The 25,891-nt window shown below is 41.8% G+C and overlaps 1 protein-coding gene across 4 annotated transcripts in view; it reads right to left on the reverse strand.

Moving 5' to 3' along the window:
• The window catches only part of PIKFYVE (phosphoinositide kinase, FYVE-type zinc finger containing), a 284,611-nt gene that overhangs the window by 85,897 nt on the left and 172,823 nt on the right, over window positions 1-25,891 (reverse strand). For all 4 annotated transcript variants that reach the window (XM_073646326.1, XM_073646322.1, XM_073646325.1 and 1 more), the window contains 2 exons: window positions 5,667-5,787; window positions 3,823-3,918 (listed from right to left, as the gene is read on the reverse strand). In XM_073646326.1, coding sequence (XP_073502427.1) covers window positions 3,823-3,918; window positions 5,667-5,787 — 217 coding nt within the window. The remainder of the gene's footprint in view (window positions 1-3,822; window positions 3,919-5,666; window positions 5,788-25,891) is intronic.

Genomic DNA, 25,891 nt, shown 5'->3' on the forward strand with positions numbered 1-25,891 from the left:
GATGAAAGCAGGTTCACAGTGAGCACATGTGACAGACGTGACAGAGTCTGAAGACGCCGTGGAGAGCGATCTGCTGCCTGCAACATCCTTCAGCATGACCGGTTTGGCAGTGGGTCAGTAATGGTGTAATGGTGTGGGGTGGCATTTCTCTGGAGGGCCGCACAGCCCTCCATGTGCTCGCCAGAGGTAGCCTGACTGCCATTAGGTACCGAGATGAGATCCTCAGACACCTTGTGAGACCATATGCTGGTGCGGTTGGCCCTGGGTTCCTCCTAATGCAGGACAATGCCAGACCTCATGTGGCTGGAGTGTGTCAGCAGTTCCTCCAAGATGAAGGCATTGAAGCTATGGACTGGCCCGCCCGTTCCCCAGACCTGAATCTGACTGAGCACATCTGGGACATCATGTCTCGCTCTATCCACCAAAGTCAAGATGCACCACAGACTGTCCAGGAGTTGGCGGATGCTTTAGTCCAGGTCTGGGAGGAGACCATCCGCAACCTCATCAGGAGCATGCCCAGGCGTTGTGGGGAGGTCATACAGGCACGTGGAGACCACACACAATACTGAGCCTTATTTTGACTTGTTTTAAGGACATTACATCAAAGTTGGATCAGCCTGTAGTGTGTTTTTCCACTTTAATTTTGGGGGGGAGGGGGGGGGGGGGGACTCCAAATCCAGGCCTCCAATGGTTAATAAATTTGATTTCCATTGATGATTTTTGTGTGATTTTGTTGTCAGCACATTCAGCTTTGTACAGAACAAAATATTCAATGAGAATATTTTATTCATTCAGATCTAGGATGTGTTATTTGAGTGTTCCCTTTATTTTTTAGAGCAGTGTAGTTTCCCAAATAGGCATATGAATATCCCTTCTTTGTATATGTCTATCAGTCCATTGAAAAGGAGTGGAGTGGTGGGACAAAATATTGACCCCCCCCCCCCCTAGAGTATCTAGAGAACACTGAGTGGTAACTTGATCCTATCCAAGAAGGGGTTAACAATTTTGTGGTTTGTGTTATTGCATTGGTTCCTTGGAGACTTCTTATTGAGGGCAGGCGCTTTTTGACATCATCAACCACTGCTTTCCTCTTACTAGTGCCATTCATTCCTCTAACATTCCATGATATGTTAAATTTCCTAACCATTTTCTATAAACTTTATGGGTACTGTAATAAACATTGAGGTGTTATCCATCTAAGAGCCGGCCTTAACCTAATTAACTCAAAACATATTCCTAAATTAACCTTTAAAAATTGGGTCACTATGACCGTACCCCAATATTTCTTCCTGTAGGGACTATGGTATAATAGTGAACCATAACCGCACCAAACGGTCGCAGTGGGGGGAGAGAAGGACAAAGCGTCCCCAGTCTCACCAACTTTTTTAACCTCTTTAGCAATTACTATATCCTTAGCAATTGTCTGTGAATTCTCATATTTGCATATTTATCCCATGACCTTTTTCTTTCTTTTTTTCCCCTTCTCCTCCCCCTCTTCCTTCATTAAAAAAAAAAAAAAGGGGAAAAATAATTAATTTTCAGAAGGATATATTCTGGCCCCAGAGGTGGGTGTAATCTGTCGACGTCTCAGGACATTCTCTGCAGTTTCATTTCTTTTCTGCCTGTAGTTTTTACTCGTTTTGGTCCAGCCACAGGAGAGTGTCTTTAGGTGAATCAAAGAAGAACGTTGAGTTCATAGCTGCAATCCTAAGGCGGGCAGGGTACAGCAAGTAGTAAGCGTGCTCCCTCAATTCGCAGTCTTTTTTTAATATCTAGGATTATGCATGGAGGACTTACAGCAGCTTTGTAGGAACGCGGTGCGCCCTTTCAACTGCAAAAAGGGGATCGGGATCTCTTTTCCATACACTTTTAGCAGCTAGGCTTCAAAGAAATCTGTAGCTTTAGCTCCTTCATTTTTTTCCCGGGACCCCCACAATACTGATATTATTTCTGCGGAGGCGGCTCTCCATATCGCCTTGTTTGAGTTTTATTGCTTCCAGGAGGTTTCCCTTTTGATACACATCTTTCTTCATGGGGATTAAAGTGTCCTCTGTTTCATTAACCCTTTCCTCCAGGGCCACTGTTCATTCTGAAATATTGCATATGTCTTTTTTAATTTCTCCAACCTGCAGCATCTATGATGAGAGGGGAGCTACTGCATCCCCATATAGCCTGCATAATGTACTTAAGTGCTGGGTCATTGCTGCTTTTACTTTCTGCAGGGAGATCGTTTACATGTGCCTGACTGTATTGGCATGGCCTCTCATCAGAGGGTCTGGGTGAATGCCCCTCACTACCTTTCCATTTCCCTCCCCCGTCCTTGCAAACCTTTCCAGCCGTGCTACAGCCTCTTTCTGCCAGTCTGTTTTTCCCGCCATGCCTGTATCGGCGCCATCTTGCGCCTCGCTCTCTGCCCTTCACATTGTCTTTCCCCTCTTCATACTGCAACACCAGACTTCCAGGAAGCTCCCGGGCTACGCCGGAGAGGTTTATGCTGGTGTGTCTCCCTTCTGGACCGTTTCTCTCGTCGGTAGGTGGGTTCTATAAGGATTATTGCAGGATCTCTTCACAGAGCTCTTCTCTGATGCAGTTGCTCACATCTCATGCAGGCTCTGCCCCCGATTATTCTGATTCTAGTGCTGAACGTCTGCACATACCCTAAAAATTCTGGGTCAATTTTGCATTGTGATGTTCCTCTGTTATTCCTCCTTGAAATGTATGAATAAATTGACTACTGGAAGTTACAACTACACTTGTCAAATGGATGTATCCTTACACATATGGACACTGAAACTCTACAAAAAAGCTAACAGACTGTTTGGAGCTCCAGCCTATTGACAAATAGAGGGGTGACACCCAATTGTCAAAAGTAAATTAAAGAGCAATTGAAAAATTTTAATGGATTTGGAAATGCAGGCTGTTACCCAAGCAGACATGTCACTTAGAGGATCTTCAAGAAAACCTGCCTGAACATTAAGGTGTTGGCTGCCCACACAGCCGGGAATCATGAGAACAGGGACACAAAGTCCACTGTATGAATGGAGCGCTGAACTGAGCAGCGCTTGCACATACCCACTACTTCTCCATTCACACGGGGGGGACTTTGGGACCCCTGCTCTCTTGAACAGTGTGTGACAGATCCCTATTGACTACAAATTTATCAACTATTCTGTGGATATGTGATATATGTTGCTTTTAGTGGTGAACCCCTTTAAATCACTATTTTCGAGCATTCATTTAAGTGGAGAAATCACAGTACCTGGGCTAGCCATGCAACTTATTTTAAAACATAGCAGCTTTACTTTCAAAAACTTTTCTGTAATAAGTATCTTACAAAATTTCAGTAATAAAAGTTTATTAAAGGGGTTGTCCACTACTGGGACAACCCATTCTTGAACGAAATGTTCGGGCCCGATAAAATAATAAAGCCTATACTCACCTCCCGTGCCGGCTCCGTTCCAGCGGTGTCAGCACTCGCGGTCCCAGGCTGTGATGCGGTGGAATGAAACGTGATGCCCAGCGCCCAATCAGAGCTGGCGTCACAGTCCCCGCGTTTGGACAAACTGAACATGAAAAGGAAGTCCGGGATCAGCTGCAGCCCTGGCTTCCTCTTCATGCTCAGTTTGCATGCACCTTTAAATCAAGAAGGGGTTGTCCTAGTAGTGGACCACCCCTTTAATAGCTAGTGAAGAGAGTAAATTCTAGGCTAAATGTAGAATTATCCATCCAGAAATGTGTTCTGTCCAAAATGTGCAAATAGACAACGTCACATCAAACATTTCATAGGAAAAGCAAGTATTCAGCAGTTATTCCGTATGATACCTGAGAGCAAATGCAATGATGGAGCTGGGCTCCTTCTCACACACGGCTATAGGTACACGTTCATGCTCGTACATAAGATAGTGCTTATCCGGATCACTGCAGGAAGACAAAAAAGTTACACAACTCATTTAAAGAACTTAGGAAGTAACATTCGAGGGCCGTACGGAAGGGATAACATGTGCCAAATCCATTAAGTGGTGAAATGCCAGTTTAAAAAAAGTCTTAACCACTAAGTAGATGTGCTCTATACATACACTGTGTGCAGAATTATTGGGCAAGTATTTTGACCATATCATCATTTTTGTGCAGATTTTTCAACTCCAAGCTGTATAACCTTGAACGCTTATTGGATGAAGCAGATCAGGTGATGTGTATTTGTGTAATGAGGGGGGTGAGGCCTAATATCCACTGTACCCAGTGGCACTCGATTTGTCTTTACCATCTGCGCAGTCCATCTACCCCGGGTGGGATTTTCGGAGTCCATTTGATTATTATATGCTGCACATTGTCCCTTGTACTGGGATTGTATACTGTCACTATTTAAAAGGGTATTTGGTCATCATTACCCTTTTCTTATTAGTATATGCAATAGCACTTTAACCCTCTAAGGGGTGCCCACCTTTGACTGAATACCAACCTTGTTCTAATTGCTAACTCAATTGTAGTTGTAGGGACCATGTTTAACCATCAATCAGGCTTGTACGTTAATCACCAATAAATAAAAGTTATTATTTTAGCGGGTCATTCCTATCCTTGCTATTGGCCACAGTGCAAATAATGTATTGAAATAGCATTCAAGAAAACCATGATTTTTATGCAAGATAATGCTCCATCACATTCATCGACGTCTCCACTGCTTGGTTAGCCATTTCTTGGCCCACTCTTGATGTTTCAACGTCTGTGTCTTGTTCAGTGGTGGTCGGGCTTCAGCCTTCCTTACCTCAGCCATGGCTCTGAGCACTGAACATCCTGTATGTCTGGACACTCCAGGCCTGTAATATGACAGCACTGGAGGATAATGGATTCCTGGTAGATTCATGTTTGATTCTTCTCAAATACTTGGCAGTTAGGGCTCATTCAGACATCCAATAAAACTGTGTGAGCATGGACCGCAATCCATGGATCTGCGGACCTGCACTCAGCCTTATACATACATATAAGGCTGCAGAGTTCAGATCAGTAGACTTGCAGCCAGTTGTGAACTGAGGTCCATGCTCAAAGCTTTTCACCAACATCTGAATGAGCCCTTAATGTGCATTTTTCTCTCAATAAATTTGATTATTAACAACAAAACTTTTGATAGTTCTATAATCATCCTCCAATATCAAGAGTGCGGCATCCCTCTTAATAATTCTGCACGTAGTGTACTACGGGTACAGCAAAAAGGTTTTGGGCATGCTCGATGACAACTGAGTGTCACGGGGAGGGGAGGTGGAGTAGCACTATACTGTCCTACCAAACTAAGTTTATGGTATTCTGCGCAAAGTGAACTTGACATGGGCAGCATGCATCAGGCACTGACTATAGTTGTATGATCTGAGACGGATATGTTTGACTCTGGAACGCTGTGGCATATCAGAGAATAGACGTACTTTAAAAGCCACTGGGGAACAAGCTGTACGGGACACTAGTCGGCCAGGCCGGTCTCCGGCAGGGTCTCCCTGCCCACTGCCAGTAATTGACACCCAGCGGCTCGGTCCCTAGTGGCTTCTAAAATATATTTTTGAAGCTTGCCAGCTAAGTTCATACAGCCAGTGTCTGATACATGCTGCCCTTGCATCAAGAAGCATGTATCAGATGTTAGGTTCACTTTAAAAGTTTATTCACGATTCACAGATACTTACAAAGGGAGTGGAATAGGGTTATAATTGTTTCCAGGAAGCAGGTTTGCAAATATTGCTTTCATAGTGGACTTCTCCTTCACCTGACTGTCCGTGGACCCCAGTAAATGGCCATCAAAAACATCTAAAATAATGATAAAATATGTTACAAATGAGTGGACAAACAAATGTCTTCCGCATAACAGATAGATATGAGAATTAAAGCCCACAGCTGCTGAGCCATGATCATTAGGATAACAGTCTACGGTGCACATACAATCGCAGCACAAGGATCCTCTGTAATAGAGAAGCCCATTCAGTAACCCCATCACAGTGTGGTGTGCCTGCAGGAAGCCCCCATACACACACATGCTGGTACAGAGGAATCAGTTCTGAGTGCAGGCCAGCGTCAGCTTTGTTTGTATGGATAGGTCACGGATATATTCTCATCAATTATTCATAAGCCAAAGTTACCACACAGCACAAGTTATTCTAATGGCTAACAAATCAGCGCTGAAGGGATCTGAAGGCTCCACGCTCCCCATTATAAACCTTCTCCACCGTTGCGGCAGCATAAGACACAGACAACAAAGCCAAAGCAATAACTTTTTTTTTCACTTCTTTAGTATTCAGCAAGTCTATTTTCAGGGCTGATGGGTCTAGAGGCTGCCACATAAAGCACCACCGACAAGGATAGGAAAAGGCTTGTAAATTGGATGCAAACGGCAGTTCTGTTACAATTTCTCTACATAAAAAAGCATATTATAAGTTCTATTGCCTCCTGATAATTAATAATGTCTACAGGAAATGCCTTTTACTAGCAACATTTATGAACAGAGAAAAGCTCAGAAATTCAATCATATTTAATTTCCAAGAGACAATCTACAGAGGTGACGTTGGCTCATATTGTACATGCAACGGCGAATTGTAGATCATCCCTCAAGTAATCAGCAAACGTGGAGGAGAATAGTAAATCCACATTCACTACCGATTCCCTCTCTAGAGCTTGTTAACCTTTCCTAAATGAAAAATAAAATAAATTGGTAAAAAAATACCTTTTGATTAACCTTTAGCTTTATTGTCCCATGTCATAAAGCTATGACATTTACATGTCATTCTTTGAAGTGACATTCTTATTACATTTCATTTAAATCTCAAAGTCTCACATTTCAAAGTGCAAGAACAATGAAAAAAGCCCCGTCCTTTAAAGACTGTCCAGTTTGATCATCCTTAAAAGGGAACCTGTCAGAAACGAAAACACCCCCCCCCCCTCCAACCCTAACTCCCTCAAAAAGACTGTGTAGCCATTTAAAAGATAAGCTAGTTGTTCAGGCTTTTTAATATTGTACGTATGTACCAAGCCTGTGAAATGCTGACAGTATATAATATACTCACTGTCAGCATTCTGCACCAGTGTCTAAATACCACACTAAGGCATGTGACCAGCTCTATACTGATTCTGGAGGAGCTGGTCACACTCGGTCTAGTTTTATCCTGTCTGGCAGAGACTGGACGCAACGTCACAACAGACACCACCCCAAGTCTCTGCCAGACCCTCCTCCTGCCTCCTCTGCGCAAGCCCTGGAAGCGATTCCAGCATTCGTGCAGACTCCTCAGTCTCCTCATATCTGCACAGTGTAGCTTAGTGGGGGCAGCAGCACAGCTGATTGGATCAAGCTGTCCAATCAGCTGGGACTCGGCACAAAAAGAGAAGTCCAATGAGCGCCTCCCTCCTCTGACTGAGGGAAGTGCTCATTTAAACAGGGAGACTAGAGAGCAGGTAGTGCGGCTGTCACAGCTCTCTGCTCCTCAGTCTTTTGCACCTAGCACTGTCACAGAACAGGCGCCTTTCTCAAGGTATAAAAACAAAGACTTAGTGGCCACACTATTCGGACAACCAGCAGGATGGGCAGAGAACAGTCAGCCTTTAAAGCGGTTATGATGCGTGCATATGTCCTCCCTTGATGACCTATTTGGAAAAAAACGTCGGGAGGTACGCAGGACTGTTTAGGGTCAGTCCAGATGAGGGAAAGCTATGGACTGCCCTTGTAAAGGCAGGAGTCATGGGGCATGTAGGGTTACGATATTGACCTACAGGGCATAATACGGCTATTTGCTCCTGTCTCTACCCTTCCTGGACCTGATGAGAAGTCTGTCCTTGTTTGACTTAGATGAGAAGGAATTTTCTATTTCACCCAGTGGATCAGAATTTTGGGTGAGAGATTTCCAAATTTTATTATCCATCCTAAAAAGTAAACTTGTTTACAGTTCCTCTTATATTTCATATACACTATATATGACCACTGTCATTCTTAGGCATTTGTATGAAGCTTCTGTTAGAGGTCTATCTCTGTTTACAGATATTTTGTCCACCGCCATTTCTGGCTTCAAACAAAGATATAAAATTCAATTTTTTTTGGGAAGAATCAACAACCAGTGGGACACAATCGTGAAGTGGAAAGAAATTTATTGGATATTTTAAACTTTTTAAAAAAAAGAAAAACTGATAAGTGGGGCGAGCATTATTATTCGGCCCCCTTGAGTTAATACTCTGTAGCGCCACCTTTTGCTGCGATTAGGTGGCGAAAAGGTAGAAAAGTTCAAGGGTGCCAAATACTTTCACAATGCAATAAATATATTATATATATATATATATATATATATATATATATACATACACACACATACACAGTTGAAACCAGAAGTTTAGAAGTTTACATATACTATATAAAAAGACACATATGCATGTTTTTCTCAATGTCTGACATGAAATCAGAATAAACCTTTCCCATTTTAGGTCAATTAAGATTACCATCATTTTTAATATTTGCCAAATGCCAGAATAATGAGAGAGAGAATGTTTTAACACATTTTTATTACTTACTTATTTGGTACCATTGCCCTTAAACTGAATGACTTGAGTCAAACGTTTGTGATATCTTTCCACAAGCTTCTCACAATAGTTGGTCAGAATTTGGGCCCATTCCTCCTGACAAAACTGGTGTAACTGATCCAGGTTTGTAGGTCACCTAGCTCGCACCTGCCTTTTCAGCTTTGCCCATAAATGTTCAAAAGGATTGAGATCAGGGCTTTGTGATGGCCACTCCAAAACATTAACTTTGTTATCCTTAAGCCACTTTGCTACCATTTTGGCAGTATGCTTCGGGTCATTTTCCATTTGGAAGACACATTTCCACCCATGCTTTAAATTCCTGGCTGATGTCTTGAGATGTTTCTTCAGTATTGCCACATAATATTCTTTTCTCATGATGCCATCTATTTTGTGAAGGGCACCAGTTCCTCCTGCAGCAAAACAACCCCACAACATGATGGTGCAACCCCGTGTTTCACAGTTGGGATGGTGTTCTTAGGCTTCCAAACTTCTCACTTTTTCCTCCAAATGTAAAGATGGTCATTATGCCCCAAAAGTTCAATTTTAGTTTCATCAGACCACAGGACATGTCTCCAAAAATTAAGGTCTTTGTTCCTGTGTACATTTGCAAACATTAATCTGGCTTTTTTATGTTTCTTTGGCTGTGTGTCCACGATGCATTTTTTAAGAGTTTCCGCAGCGGCAATTCCGCTGCAGAAACGCTTAAAAAACGCTTGGTATAAGGTCTGCCACGTTCCCCAATGATAATCTGCATGTGCTTTGCACATCCTGCGGAAATTTCTGCTGCGGATTATCATTGCGGAAAAATACGCAGCACTACCAATTATTTTGCGAAAGCGCTGCGTTTTCGCCGCCATTGACTTGCATTGGAACGCATGGAATCCGCATCACTGCATCTGTACATGCGGAATCCATGCGTTTCAATGTGCGGATGGTACCCGGGTCTGGAGAAAAGGAGACTCTGTAGAGAACCTGTAAAAAAAAGAATAAAATAAAAAATAAATATTATACTTACCTTCTGATGGCCCCCGGTGTCTTTGTCTTGGCTTGCCAGTAGATCGCGGTGGACTCAAGGACCCGCCATGACGTCATTTAGTCATGTGACGAGTCACGCGACAGCTGACGTCGGCAGGTCCTTTAGTGTACCGCGAGCTGCAGGCAAGTAGAGATGCATCGAGTAAAGACACCGGGGGCCAGCAGAAGGTAAGTATAAGATTTTTTATTTTTTACCATTCTTTCGGTCACACTATATAAATCCATGCCGTTTGCATGGATTTATATAGTGTGACCAAGTTGTCAAGCACTTTCCTAGTGATGCTAAAATCGCTTGGAAAGCGCTTGACAACCCGCATGCGGAAATGCATGTGAAGAACGCTTCACTTCCGCTTGTCCCTGGCAGGAAAAACGCATGTACAATCCACATGAATTTTCTGCCAGGGAGATGCAGAAACGCTCAGGAAAAAATCCAGAGCATTTCCGCATCGTGGGCACATAGCCTTTTGGAGAATTGACTTGTTCCTGGCAGAGTGGCCTTTCAGCCCATGTTGATACAGTACTTGTTTCACTGTGGATATTTAAGGTGTAACATTTCTCCTTGCGGAGAAAATTATTCTTTGAAAAAAAAAAAAATCATTATTTCTAACCTTGTCAATGTCTGGACTATATTTTCTAATAATTTTGCAACTCATTTGATAAATAAAAGTATGAGTTTTCATGGAAAACACAAAATTGTCTGGGTGACCCCAAACTTTTGAACGGTAGTGTATGTTCTGTGGCTGTGGGTGGTGGGAGGGTTAGGGGGGAGCGGCAGCGGGGGATGAGCAGGGCACAGGAGGCAGCAGCCGGCTGCTGCAGCCTTCCCTGTGCCCGCTACTAAAGAAAATGAATAATCCCTGCTCCCCACGCCCATGGGTTGTAGTGAATATTCACGCTTTTTAATAGCGGGCACACTGACTGCCGAGCGCAGCAGGAGCTGCGCTGCGGCTACAGCATGCGCACTATTGAAGAGAGTGAATGGTCACTGCTCCCCACGCGCACAATCCCGACGTGGGGAGCAGTGACTATTCCGGCACAGCACTTCACTGTGTGAGGGCACATGGCACGGACGCCATTCGCGCCCTGTCATGCGCGGCTCACACCGTGAGATCCCTGTCGGCAGCAGAGCGGGACCCAGCGCTGGAGGAGAGAGGAGGAGAGTATGATTGTTTATTTTTTTTGTGGGCAACGTGATGGGGCTCAGAGGGTGCCATGCATACCAGGATGGAGGGGTGCCATGCATACCATGATGGAGGGGTGCCATGCATACCATGATGGAGGGGTGCCATGCATACCATGATGGAGGGGTGCCATGCATACCATGATGGAGGGGTGCCATGCATACCAGGATGGAGGGGTGCCAAGCATACCAGGATGGGGGAATCAAGGGGTGCCATGCATACCAGTAAGGGGGAATCAAGGGGTGCCAAGCATACCAGGAAGGGGGATCAAGGGGTGCCATGCATACTAGGATGGGGGATCAAGGGGTGCCATGCATACCAGGATGGGGGGGATCAAGGGGTGCCATGCATACCAGGATGGGGAATCAAGGGGTGCCATGCATGCCAGGATGGGGAATCAAGGGGTGCCATGCATGTCAGGATGGGGAATCAAGGGGTGCCATGCATGCCAGGATGGGGAATCAAGGGGTGCCATGCATACCAGGATGGGGGACTGGGGTGACATGCATACCAGGATGGGGATGAGGGCCATGTATACCATGATGGGGATGAGGGCCACGTATACCAGGAAGGAGGGGCCATACATACCAGGATGAAGGATATTAACAGAATTGGGGGACATTACCCCAATACCAGTGTCAGCAACAGACCCCCTCCCCCATAACATTTCATCATGACCACATTTTTTGCTTACATTTTTTTTAATTTTCCTCCTCTAAAACCTAGGTGCGTCTTATAGTCCGAAAAATACGGTAATTAAAAGCGATGCATTGCTTCACCTGTAAGGCCTACATCTAAGGCATTACAAAAGTCCAGTGATGAGGTTATGAAAACATGTACCAGTGTTAAAAGGTCGTCTGGTGGAAGGTGCTTAATTTTGGCAATGTTCGTCACAAGGAAAAATGAAGATGAAATGATGGCTGATATTTGGCTCCTGAGCATCAGTCCCCCATATTAAGTACCTGGTCTAAATTTTGAAGGTTTGGATTCCTACATATAGAGGTGTTTGAGTTGCAGGCTGCCAATTTGATGATAGCTGCTGACTTCTGACCAAAGGAACCTCAGTTTTGTCAGGATTCAGACTTGGCCATCCATTCTTGCAGTTTGACTAATCAAGAATTTTTGGCTGAGGATGGGTCACTGAATGTCAGACTTTATTGGGTGTCATCTAGCATAAGCCAGATCATGGCTCTGGATTATTTTGCCTAATAGTAGCATGTAATTGCAAACAACATTGGGGATAAAACTGAATCATGTGGTACTCAGCATTTCAAGACTTCTGGCCTGGAGAATGAGGCCCCAATAGATTGTCTTTGTAGCCTGGAAAGAATTGAACCATTGAAGAACTGTGCTGTCAATTGTGCATAATTCTTTAAGTCTTTGTATTAAGAAATCATGGTTAATTAAAGATCTAGGAGATCACTTAATACTTGTGTAAGTGCTTATTCAGGGCTTTGTTTTTTTATCTGAAAGGCAGACTGGAAAGGATCATATAAGCAAATCACATGAAAGTCTGGCATCTAGTTAGATAGCAACGACCTTTTTATAACTTTCTCCAGAAAGAGCAAGTACTTGGTCATAGCATGCATGTCCATAGACGACTTCTTGAAGACTGCTTCTTTTCAGAAGATCTGCTCAGATCTCTCCCCTCTCAGCTGTGTCATTGCGATCCTGCATCCTCACATCTCTCTGAAGTCTATATTAGAGGATCAGACATTGGCTCCTAGTGTTACGCTGTGTGTGCTCATGGCTGAGGATTCTTCTCAGCTAGTGGTCACTTGGCCAGAGCGAGTGCTGTCTGAAAAAGCCCTCTAGCATCCGCACATACAATGTAGCAGCAGAAGTCAGCGCCTGTGCTCACAGACCAATCTCTTCTCTGCTGTATCAATGCTTTTCCTACATCCTCTCCTCAAGTCTCTTGAAGCCTGTATCAGAAGATCAAGTGGCCATAGAAGAGATCTGTGAGCACGGACACTGGCTGCCGCTGTTACAGAGTGTGCTCTAACGGGAAGATTCTTCTCAGGGAGCACTCGCTCTGGCCAAGTGAGAGCTGCCAAACACAGAGAGAAGTAGTGGTCCTTCTTACATGAAATGGCTCAACGGTGCACCAAATCTCTTGGCCATGCCAAGGGGGCACCGAGCACACTAATTTGCATATCAAACTAAATTCACTTTAAGCACAACAAGGGCAGCATTTACTACTACAAAAGTATGGGTTTTTTTAGGGGCCAAGTCCCCATATATGACGATGCGCTTATTTTAAATAGTGATTTGGGGGAGATGACTTCCTCTAAGGACTTGGCCAATATCACTATTAACATTTTACATTTTATCCTGCTCTTCTTCCAAGTGCCAAAAGTTTATTTTTCTACTGACATAGCTATATGAAGGCATGTTTTTTTTGCGGTAGGAGTTGTACTTTGAATGACACCATTCACTTTGCCATATAAATGTATTGGGGAAAAAAAGGATGTTGAGTGAGAAATAGCAAAAAAAAGCAATTTCACAATTGTGTGGCGACAATGTCACAGCATTCATTGTCTGTTAATTACCTGGAAAGGTCAGTATAATGGAAATACAAAACAAGTATGGTCTAGGGATGGCATGGCACAACAATTCACGGTAGCCCTTCACCTTTTATTCTCTGAGTTCTATTGACATTCTTTCATATGTCCCAAACAGCCCGAATTGGGCTTCATGAGAGAAAATAACTTTGCAGAAAGAACAGGGATTGGACTGTAGAGGACTAGGGTAAAGTTATTTTCTCTGATGAAGCCCCCCTTCACACTGTTTGAAACATCTGGAAGAATGATTGTCCAGAGAAGAGAAGTTGAGCATTACCATGAGTCCTGTGTTATGCCAACAGTGAAGCATCCAAGACTATCCATGTATGGGTGTTTTTTTACTCAATTTTGCCTAAGAGCCCTGCCATGAAAAAGAATGGAATCTAAGGCCGAGCCACTGGGCCAAATGGTGCACTTTATGATGTGGCCAGAATAGGTAGCATTGCTGTTGCAGTATCGGAGAATCGCAGGGGGACTGAAGCTCGGCAGATCCAGTCAGCTGCAGAGTGACGTTTGCAGACCCTAAAAGACAGAGCCTGCAAGAAGCGCGTTCTCCAAGTAAACTATAGAATTAAAAATCCCTATGTTCTTGAGAAGGGAGAGGATAATTATAAGAGAAAAATTGCCAAGTTCGTTGTTTTCACAAGAACTTTGGGGGCGTGGCTTGGAGCTCATGCTGAGCGGTCGGGTTTAGCAGAGGCTCCTGCATTTTAGCCTTAACCTACGGGATTTACCCTTTTAACGGGTCTTAAATCTCTTCCTGATCCCAAAAGACCCATTTGATCTATTTTACAGCCCGGATTGACCCGCTGGATCTCACCCACGATATCTATAGTAAGCCATCCTGTTAAAACGTCCCTTGTATGATCGCTGATACATCTGAGGACATTTGCTGTTTATTCAGTTTGTTTTTGGCTTGGGGGAGACCCTCTTCTAATATGTGAGACTCAGGAGATTTTCTGACTGACTTCCAGCCTTTTGAGGTGACTGTGTGGAGCCTGTTGTCATGGATACCACAAGAGCAGCGGCCATTTTGTTTTATTCTTACACTGCCCTGATAACATAGTGGACCAGGGGCGGCTGGAAATCTTCTTTCGTGTGCTCTTTTCTAATTATACCAACTGTAATTGCTCTTCCCGTGATTGAACTAACCCGGAGAGGTGCTGTCTCGTCTCTGCTTGCCCCTGCCTGCCTGAGGAGCGACAGTGTATATCCTGCAGCCGGTGTGGCGATCTCACCTGCTGTCGACTCCCGGTGGAATTCCTGGCGTTGGTGCAGGGACCTACTGTGAGGTCTGACATCGAAGATCTCAGTGTCCAAGGGGGTCCTGGTGAAGGAGGAGCTGCTGCCTTTTAAGCTGTGAGGCGGCCCCCTAGAACCTGGAGACCAGGACTCGCTGAGGTGTTTCATGTTGGTGCTTTGTGGATGGGAGACATATTGCCAACTCTCCTATACTACCTCTTGAAGATTAAACTGTGAGTCTCCATTCAACTTGCACCTCTTCCAGCAGCTGTGCCTATAAATGGAGGCAGATTAAACTGAAGCTGGTCTGCTTATTATCTGAAGTAATAGCCTTGTTGTCTCTATCATTATAACTCCTCCCTGAGTCCAATAGAACTGTGGTCTATTGAAGAAGCTGCTCACAACTTCATTAACTATTCAGAGATTATTAACACTTTGTGTCCCTAGTGAAATCCTATTTTGTGGCACTGGAAGGGGAGATTGGACTCTTTGACTTCTGGACCTCTGCAATCAAGACTGGCCTCTCATTTAAGCGTTGAAATAGGTTTTTGTACTATGCAAAGTTGGTCCCTTCTTCCTTTCTCTTCTTTCTGGACTTTCCTTGACTCTCCTCTTTTCCTCCCTTTCTCTAGGTATTCACTGTCACTGTGATATTTTCTCTCATTGATCCCACAACTTGATATCCTGCCTCTGCCTGGTGCTAGTAACTCTCCCTTTCTCTTTGTCTACTGCTGGGATAGATACTCTCTCCACACACATTAGTTAGTGACATACTGGTCTACATCAATAATAATACCTGGTAGTACTCCTTAGGACCATGGCGTCCCATAAGTTGAGACCAGAAAAAGCAAAACTCATGGGTAAAGACGCTGTTCAGTCAGGATCCTCACAGAGGGATCGTTCCAGATCCCCCACAAAAAAATACTGATAATGACTCGTGGTCATGTTCCCAAAATCCGAAGTTAGACGACTCCACGGCTTTGGTGGTTGATCCTCCACAGCAGAGGAGAGACAAAAGAAAAGAATTAACATCTAACATTCCAATTATGAGGGAAACCTCTGATTCAGAGGAGGATTCATCTTCTATTACTGGCCCAGCCAAGCAGAGGATGAGGATGGAAAGTCCTAACAAATCGGACAACTGCGACCCCCTTCTCAAATTTGATTGGTCCCAACCGATAAATCAGACTTTCTTTAAGGGCATCTTTGCAGCCTTTAGGGAATCCCTTCGTATTGACTTTGACTCTCGTTATGATAAACTCCAAAAATCTATTGACTCTGTTAATCTTAGGACAGATAAAAATGAGTCCGAAATTTTTAACTTGGGAGAAATGAGTAATAAATTAGAGAGGGAAAACCGTCACCTTAGAGAAGAGTTACAGGGTGTTAAGAATAAACTCACCAACTTGGAGGATCGTAATAGAAGGCTGAATCTGAAGTTTAGAGCCATACCAGAAACAGTTAAAAATGACCAGTTGGCTCCCTACATTAAGGATTTGGTAAGGGCAGCTATCCCATTCTTGTCTGACTTAGATCTGACCCTGGTGAGAGTACATCGTCTTCCAAAGCCCAAGCATCTCCAACCCGAAACACCCAGAGACATCATTGCTAAATTCCACTTCTATCACACGAAAGACCAACTAATGGAGTATCTTCGCCACAAGGGGTCCCTCCCAAAACCTTATAACTCTGTTAAGATATTTGCGGACTTGTCTAGGGAAACTATGCTGCAACGCAAAAAATGTATAAAAATTACTGATGCCCTACGTAATAGTCAAATTCAGTACAAATGGGGATGAAATCCCACAAAAGTTCTTTTCTTCTATCAAGGGAAGAACTATAGTGTCTCGGAAACTGAAAATGGGAAAAAAATTCTTGGTGATCTAGGGATCATCACCTGATGAACTATATCTATCATTAGGCTGATGCAATCTGCCGAAACTTTAGCTCCATATAGGAGGTATCCATCGAAATTTATTCCCTCCTTGTTGGGATTCCACAGAGTAATTTAATAGACTCGGACTTGATCTGAGACTAAGTTTTCTCTACTTGTTTAGTACAATTCAGTATAGTTTGACATTAGGTAAAATTTAGATATTCCTTGTTATTCTTTCATTCTTTACTTATGTTTAAAGGAAAACTAATGACAGTAATCTCTCATTTGAAATTGAGTCTTTTTTCTTATCTCAACAAACTTGATCATGTCACTTAAATTCTTGGTCAACAATGTTAACGGCCTGAACTCTCCCCAACGGCGCTTTTATACCTGGAAGATGATTAAAGACTACAAAGCTGATGTAGTGGCCTTACAGGAAACCAAATTTTCCTCTACTAATCAACCTAGATTTTCACACAAGGACTTCCAAAATATATTTCTCGCAAATAATCGAAAAAAAAAAATGGGGTGTTGCCATCTTGATTAAAAATTCTGTTACATTCGAACAAATTTCTCGTATAGATGACCCAAATGGGAGGTTTATAATCTTAACCTGTAAACTAAATCACCAACTTTTTACCCTAGTGAATGTCTATGTACCTAACTGTGGACAAATCACCTTTCTTAACAGAATTTTGCGAAAAATTGAACAGCATACAAGGGATGAATTGATAATTTTTGGTGATTTTAATATAGTCCCTAATCCCTCCCTTGATTCTTCTAACAAATCAAGGCAACACTCTTTATGCTTGGATCCTTGGATAATAAAATCTGGTTTGTATGATGTCTTTAGATGCATTCACTCGTCATCTATGGAGTTCACACATTTCTCGGGTACTCATAATTCCTATGCCAGACTAGATTTAGTCCTCACAAATATCTTCTCTCTCCACAAATTCAAATGTATCTCTATAGGCCCCAGAATATGGTCTGACCACTCCCCGGTAGTATTTGAGGTTGAGACACTATGCAATACCTCCGCACAACGGCTTTGGAGAAATAACAGCTTCCTCTATAACCATCCAGTTTATAAAAAAGAAATAGAAAGCACTATCCCAAACCATTTTAAAGACAATGATATTGATAACATATCAATATTTACTTTATGGTTTGCTTTCAAGGCAGTACTCAGAGGAAATCTTATTCAATTAAATTCACAACTAGCTAAAACTAATAGAGACAAAACAAAAAATTTGGTCAACGATATACATAGTTTGGAACAAAAACAAGTTTACAACCCCTCCCTAGACTATTCTGCTAAGATCCTCCAACTTATAATGAATCTCAAATCAATGTTAACAAGTGAATATGACAAAATGGTACAAACAACCAAATCTAAATACTACTTCTCCGCAGATAGACCGTCTAAATTATTTGCTGCTAAGGTTAAACACTTTAAACTGAAGTCTAGAATAAATGAGATTAAAGACCCCTCCGGTCGTTTAGTAAAACATCCACAAGATATAGTTAACTCTTTTGCAGACTTTTATAAAGCACTATATAATTTAAGAGAAAACTCTACCTCAACCCAGCCCTCTGATATGCAGATTGATGGTTACTTAACCAAACTTAACTTGCCAACTTTAAACGGTCAAGATCTGCAAGACTTAAACCTACCATACTCATCCCAAGAAATCTCAGGAGTAATTAAAGAGCTTAAAATAGGTAAATCGCCGGGCCCAGACGGCTTCCAAAATGAGTTGTATAAATCATTTAACAATTTACTGCTTCCTTATCTTACCAGATTATCTAATCAATCGGCTCAGCAGGGATTTCTTCCGCATGACATGTTGGAAGCTATTGTCACTATTATTCCCAAAAATAAAGGAGACCCCTTAGATACAAAGAACTACAGGCCTATCTCCCTCCTAAATTCTGATACAAAAATTCTGGCAAAATTGGTTGCGGATAGACTGAAATCACATATTGGTAAATTAATCCATAACGACCAGACTGGATTTATTCCTGGCCGAAGCACTGCTGACGCCACAAGAAGAGCTATAGATCTAATTACCCTGGTTGAACGCTCAACACTACCATCAGCCTTCCTAGCTCTAGATGCAGAGAAGGCTTTCGACAGAGTCTACTGGCCTTTTCTCTTTGGCACTCTGCAAAAATTCGGCCTTCACAGGAACATTTTTAGGTCTATTAAATCGATGTACTCCAATCAGTCTGCTCGAATCTACTCAAATAACACTCTTTCTCAAAAGTTTAGCCTTTCTAATGGTACTAGACAAGGGTGCCCCCTCTCACCCATCCTCTTTGCTCTCTTTATTGAGCCCTTTGCGGCCTCAATCAGGGAAAATATTAACATTAAAGGCATCCCTATTGATACCGAACAAATCAAAATAGCCCTGTTTGCAGATGATATTTTGCTTACCATTTCGAACCCTCTTAAATCTTTGAGACATGTAACATCATCAATCGAAGAATTTTCCCACCTCTCCCTTTATAAAGTAAATAAAGCAAAGTCCCAAATCATAGATTTTAATTTAGATTGTACCCTACTGGCCTACCTTAAAGAAGAATTTGAATACACTTGGGAAGAAAGAAAAATCTCTTATTTGGGAATCCTCATAACTAAGCCCTCAACTGACATAGTCCAGGAGAATCTCTCTAACCTACTTAAAACCTTTCACCAGGACTACTTGCGCCTAACTAAACTTGAGATCTCCTGGCTAGGCAGAATTGAGGCATTTAAAATGCTTCTCTTTCCCAAGTTCTTATATATAATTAGGTCTATTCCTGTTTTTATTCCTAAAATCTGGTTCCAAAAATTCCAAACCCAATTGCTGAAGTACATTTGGAACAAGAAGAAACCAAGAATATCTAGGATATCTTTGGAAAAGCATAAGGGGATGGGAGGGTTGGGAGTCCCCAATCTCTATAATTATTACTTAGCTTCAATACTTAAACTTTCACGGGGATGGTTGTTAGACTCAGATATCTCAGCCTGGACTTTTATAGAAAAATCAATCGTTAAAACAAAACAAATGTCGGCATTAATACTAGCTCATCTAATTGAACCCTCCAGGCCTCCTCCAAACTATCCCGCTCTGAGGGCTGCTATTTTGGCATGGAGAAATCTTGTAAATAAATCCCCTGACCGAACTAGCCCGACACCAATAAAAAATATTCCTCTCACAGTACTGGAAATTTTAATACCAAAACTCAATCTATCGACGTGGTTGGGTAGGGGAGTACTGTATGCAGATGATATTATGCAAAACGACTCTTTAGCGTCTTTCTATTATCTTCAATCCAAGTTCTCTCTTCCTAGAGATGAGAGAACAAGTTGGAAATCTATAGCTAACTATTTTGGAAATTCCTCTCCCACTCTTTCTCTCCCACAAATGGTACAAGACCTTATAAATTCTCCAAACAAGACCCAACTTTGGAAATCAAACATATTCTATAAAATCCTCAATGAGGAGACAGACATTCCTGACCACTCATTCGTAGGGGCATGGGAACAAGAATTGAATCTCAAAATAGATTTGCAAAAACTAAAAAAAAACATTAGCTATTACGTACTCCAATACTGCTTCTGCCACGATTCATGAATCCTACTTTAAAATGCTATCTCGGTGGTATTGGACCCAAGTTAAGCTCCATTGTATTAATCCGGTAAACTTACCAAATTGCTGGAGAGCCTGTAACAACCCAGGTACTTTACATATATTTTGGAGCTGCCCAAAATTGGTAAACTTCTGGCTAGGAATTAAACAACTCATAACAGATATCACCGGAATGAGAATTGACATTACTCCTCAGCTTGCTCTTTTATCCATAGGCATAGAAGACTTTCCTAAACAGCTGCGTTACATAATTTCACACATACTCTTGACAGCAAAACTCATCATAGCTTCGAGATGGAAAAGTGATGACCCACCAACTTTAATACACTTGATAGAAAGAGTGACGCAACATAGCATATTTGAATATAATGCCGTCATTAGGAGTAACTCCTTCTCAAAATACTTAGAACGTTGGGATCTTTGGACCTCGAAATACTCTCCCATGTTATCAAACACGGCCTAGGTGACATGCCTAGGTTTGTTATTAGCTCATCTTCGTTTTTATGACAATCTTAATTTGAGATGATGAGGAGGATTATGCTCAGTTTGACTTGGATTTCATTTCAGATTTTCTACTCTACTTTGCTTTAAAATACTGTCTTTATTTTATCAACCTCAACAACATTGTATGCTAATATACGAGAATCTTTTAGTTTTATATATGTTCCCGTGTGTTATGGGAATTGCAAACTATTGTATTCTAAATGTGAAACCCAATGTTTCTGTTTTAATATGTCTGTTCCCCTTCCCCCATCCCTCTTTTATTTATGTACCCCCTCCTCCCTTTCTTTCCGTTTTATGGAAAATTTCAATAAAAATATTTAAACACAAGAACTTTACAATTTGAACCACTTAGGCACCTGAGACCACACCTTTAAGTAGCAAGAATTTGGTTAAATGGTCTTGTTAATTTAGTAGTCATCACCTGGCTGTGACTGGAGGTCAATTAAAGCGGTTTTCCCTTGAACAAAAGTACATTTTAATCAATACACTTTGAGAAATAATACGTTCCACAACTGAATGTATTTAAATAAAATGTCCCTGTGCTGAGAAAATCTAATAAATGTGCCCCTGCTGTGTACTGTGTAATGGCTGTGTCTGACTGTACAGAAACATGGTCTGATCATACCACAGCTCCTGGGCAGAGGAGGAAGAAAAAAATAATACAGACATTATAGCAGGGGATCGCAGCTGATACTTTCTTTGAAGTAAAACATTGTTTAAAAACAGACCTTACGAAAAGAATCAGCTGTGATCCCCTGCTGTAATGTCTGTATACTTTTTGCTTCCTTCCCCACCCAGGAGCTGTGGTATGATCAGACCATGTTCCGTACATGGTCAGACACAGCCATTACACAGTACACAGCAGGGGCACATTTATAAGATTATCTCAGCACAGGAACATTTTATTTAAACACATCCAATTGTGGAACTTATTATTATTCTAAGATCTATTGATTAAAATGAACTCTCATTGGTGGGAAAACCCCTTTAAGTCTACCTGACATGGAAATCAAGAGTTTTCTATTTACATTTTTGCTTATGCTGGCGCTACTTACAAAGATTAAGGAATGTTTGGACATCTCTATACAGTTGTGGTCAACATTATTGGACTACTTGATTGTTTAACCCCTTAAAGATTAGGTGATTTTTCATATGTGTGCTTTCGTTTTTCTCTGCCTTTTATCCAAGAGCCATAACTTTTTTTTATTTTTCTGCTGACATAGCCATAAAGATTTTGTCTTTTGGGGAACTATTTGTATTTTTAAATGACACCAATCCATTTTACCATACAGTGTTCTGGAAAAAATTGCAGTTCTGCTGTTTTTTGGGGGTTTTATGGTGTTCATTATGACCTGGTAATATGATTCTCCAGGGCAGTATGATTATATCTATACCACATTTGCACTTTTTTGTTGTTGATACCATCTTGGGCTACATATATAGTTTTGGTCGCTTCTTATTGCATTTTTGGGCAAGTTGTGGCGATCAAAAAAACTAATTTTAGTTTTTAGATTTTTTTCTCATTTCAGTTTTTACTGATTGGGATAATTAATTTTATACTTTGATAGATTGGACTCTTACAGACACTGCGATACCAAATACATGTATATTTTTTAGATAACTATTTTTAATGGGGCAAAGGGTGTAATTAAAATTATTATGTTTTTACAATTAAATATTTTTGAAAACTTTTTTTTTTTTTTACTACACTTTATTTTTTAATCCTCTTTGAAGACTTGAACCTGCGGTCATCTGGGTGCCTATCCTTAAACTTCTATATTGCAGTATATAGTTAAAATCACTGTATCTTATGAACACCAGCCATAGGCAGGAACAGGGCCCTTCGAAATGACCACCATCTGTCTTGGCAACCTACTGACATCCAGTTATCGTGTTGCGGGTGGGCTGATGGGCGGGAGGAGTTTTTATTTTGAATGACACCATGATTTTTTTCATACAATGTACTGAAAAAGGGCAAGAAATTTCAAGTGTGTTGAAATGGTGAAAAAAACACCACAATTCCGCTGTTTTTTTGTTAGATTTTTTATAGTGTTTATTGCACGGTAGAAATGACCTGGTAACATTTTTTAGGGGATTAAAAAAAGCTTTATAAAGTTTGGTATTTAGGCTGAGTTCACACGATGCGTTTTTCATGCGTTTCCGCGGCGTTTTTGCAGTTGCGTAAACGCCGCGGAAATGCATGAAAAACGCATGGTAGAAGGGCAGCAATGTTCCCCAATGGAAATCCGCATGTGCTGTGCCCATGATGCGGATTTTTCCGCAGCGTAAACGCTGCGGTCAAAAATCCGCAGCATGTCAATTAATTTTGTGGAAACGCTGCTCTTTTGCCGCCATTGACTTGCATTAGACCGCATGGAATCCGCATCACTGTATATGTTGATGCGCTTTTCATGCGGTCTAATGTGCGGATGGTACCCGGGTGTGGATGAGAGGACTCTCATCCAGACCCAGGTACCATTAAAAAAAAAAGAATAAAATAAAAAATATATATATTCTCACCTTCTGACGGCCCGCGCTGCGTCCTGCCGGCTTCCCGCGCACTTCGCGGTTGAATGAAGGACCTTCGCTGACGTCAGAGTCATGTGACGGGTCACGTGACGCTGACGTCGGAAGGTCCTACAGTCTTCACTGCCGGCAGCCGGGACCGATGAAGCAGGACACCGGGGGCCATCAGAGGGTAACGTATAGATTTATTTTTTGACATCACACACTATATAAATCCATGCCGGTTGCATGGATTTATATAGTGTTGACAAGCACTTTCCAAGTGATGCTAAAATCGCTTGGGAAGCGCTTGTCAACCCGCATGCGGAAATGAAAGTGAAGACCGCTTCATTTCCGCATGTCCCTGGCAGGAAACCGCATGTACAATCCGCATGCGTTTTTTCCTGCCAGAGAGATGCAGAAACGCTCAGGAAAAAATCCTGAGCATTTCTGCATCGTGTGCACATACCCTTAAGGAGTAAAAAATATTTTAGAAATTTGTAAAAAAATAAATAAATAAATATAAAAAGTTTGGTTTGTGGTGCTGTTTTCTGAGACCTATATTTTTCTGTTAATGGTATTTTATGAAGGCTTGTTTTTATGGTGAGCTGACTCTTTTATGGGTACTATAGTGTACATGCAATGTTTTTATCTCTTGCATTTTTTTTGGGGGGGGGGAGCAGCGATTAAAATGCAATTCTGCTATTTTGTATTCATTTTTGCTTAATGGAGTTTACCATATGAATGAAATAATTTTAAATTTGTACTAAACTGTAAATTTTTTTACATTTTCATTAGATCTCCTTTAAATTGGAAGGCGGGGGATTTGAATTTTTATATTTAAAAAAAAAAAAACTTAATTTTTTTAGTCTTCTTTTGAGACACTTGCATTCGCTCTCACAGTATTGCAATATGGAACGAATATGATGCTCTCCTATGAAGCCCACCGACATTTAAGGGGTAATGGTTGCTGCTGTTAAAGGCGAGTGCCTCCAACAGCACAGTACAGCAAGCATCTGCCATGTGTGGAGCGGTCTCAGCTCCTGATCCTGCTCCACAACCGCACCAGACGTGTGACATACATGTTCGACACCCATCATAAAGGGGTTAATAAGACAACTAAGCTCTGATTGCTTGCTACAGGAAACTTGGACAGGATGTTTGATGGATCTGATAAATGACGCCACCAATCAAAGCTTAAAGGGGCATTCATATCTCAAAGATCCTATCCCAATATGTAGTAGGTGTGATAATAATATTAGCAAATACCTCCAATTAGAAATGTAGTATAGTTTTTCTGATTCGCTGTCTCTTTCCTCATGTGCAGGGCATTGCAGTACCTTAGGTCTCCATGGCTACGACCACTGATATAGTGACAGTTAGCTTGATGCTAGTGGTCGTAACCATAGATACCTAAGGTAACGCGATTCCTGCACATGAGGAAAGAGACATAGCGAATCAGAAAAACTATACTACATTTCTACTTGAAGGCATTTGCCAATATTATTATTATTACTACATCTACTACATATTGGGATAAGATCTTGGAGAAGGGAATACCACTTTAAGCTTCATTTTTTCAGAGCATTTTAAGAGTTGAAAGTGGAGTATTTGGTTGTTATGGACAACAAGGAAAATGGTAGAAGTACATGAGGCGTAGACCGTGGTGTACCGCCAATGGCTGCAGGCCACGCCACTGCTATGTGGCCCATGATTTCTATGTATGCCCCTGGGCACAGATAGCAATGAGAGCTCAGCCAGCATTCATGTCCGACATGTATCAGGATGCTCAGTGTTGCCTATCACCTCATCATATCTTCTGTGTATTGAGGTGGCTTTTTAAAACACTGAAGTCATCACTCATTGGCTAATTCATGTCACATGGGCACAGACAATTAATCACAGGTGAATCTCTTTTGTGATTTACCACAGACGAGACAAAATGTGTTTCCATACTAAATTAATGTAAAGGGTGCCAATACCAGTGTCACAGCAAGCTTTAGTTTTTCTATTTTTTCCTCCCATTGATTTTTGCTTTTAATTATTGTTTATCATTTGCCCTTTTGTATTTAACACAATTGCTCTATACAGAAAAACTGTTTCACTTGATTCATTTTTTTCAGGAGATATTCCACATTATGTACTGAAACTTCATGGGTGCCAATAACGATGAGCAGGACTGTATGGCAGGAAATGTGGATAACTGATCTGGTGCCAACAATCCCACAATTCAAAGATGAAAAACATTGCCTGGGGAATCTGGAAAGGGATTTTTACTTAAAGAGAAGCACAAACTAAATTTAAAAAGCTGAGAGCCCTCTGAATTGACAAAGTGGGCATGGCTTCAAGGGCATTATTAACATACTGCCTGGGGTTACGTTAGGAGAAAGTAAAACCATTTCATACTTGGGTTTCAGCGCTGGAAATGGGATCTATGGAGCAGAGATCAGAGATGAGTGAGTGGCGGGCTGGAAGGAGCAGTGCATGTCTGATGGAGCGCGCACACAACTACCTCCGTATGTTTGGAATAACTTTGGTTACTACTACCTATTGTACTGCGCTGCACAAAATTATGTTGGGGCGGGTGGGAGAAGGCAAAGGGGGTTCTTTTTTCTATGTTTTCATTTGTTCTGTGTGTATTACTTTATGTTCCAAAATAAAAAAACACCTGATTAAAATAAAAAATACTGTAAGGACCCAGCGGTGCAGGCTGAGGACATAGCTGCATATAACAGGCCACAACTGCAACTTGTATGGGTCTCCTTCTCAGCCGTTGGAAAGTATTTCATCAATATGATTACTTATGATACT

Source organism: Phyllobates terribilis, unplaced genomic scaffold (assembly GCF_046119375.1).
Source record: "Phyllobates terribilis strain yellow unplaced genomic scaffold, ASM4611937v1 Scaffold_9__5_contigs__length_417890890, whole genome shotgun sequence".
NCBI classification, from domain to species: domain Eukaryota; kingdom Metazoa; phylum Chordata; class Amphibia; order Anura; family Dendrobatidae; genus Phyllobates; species Phyllobates terribilis.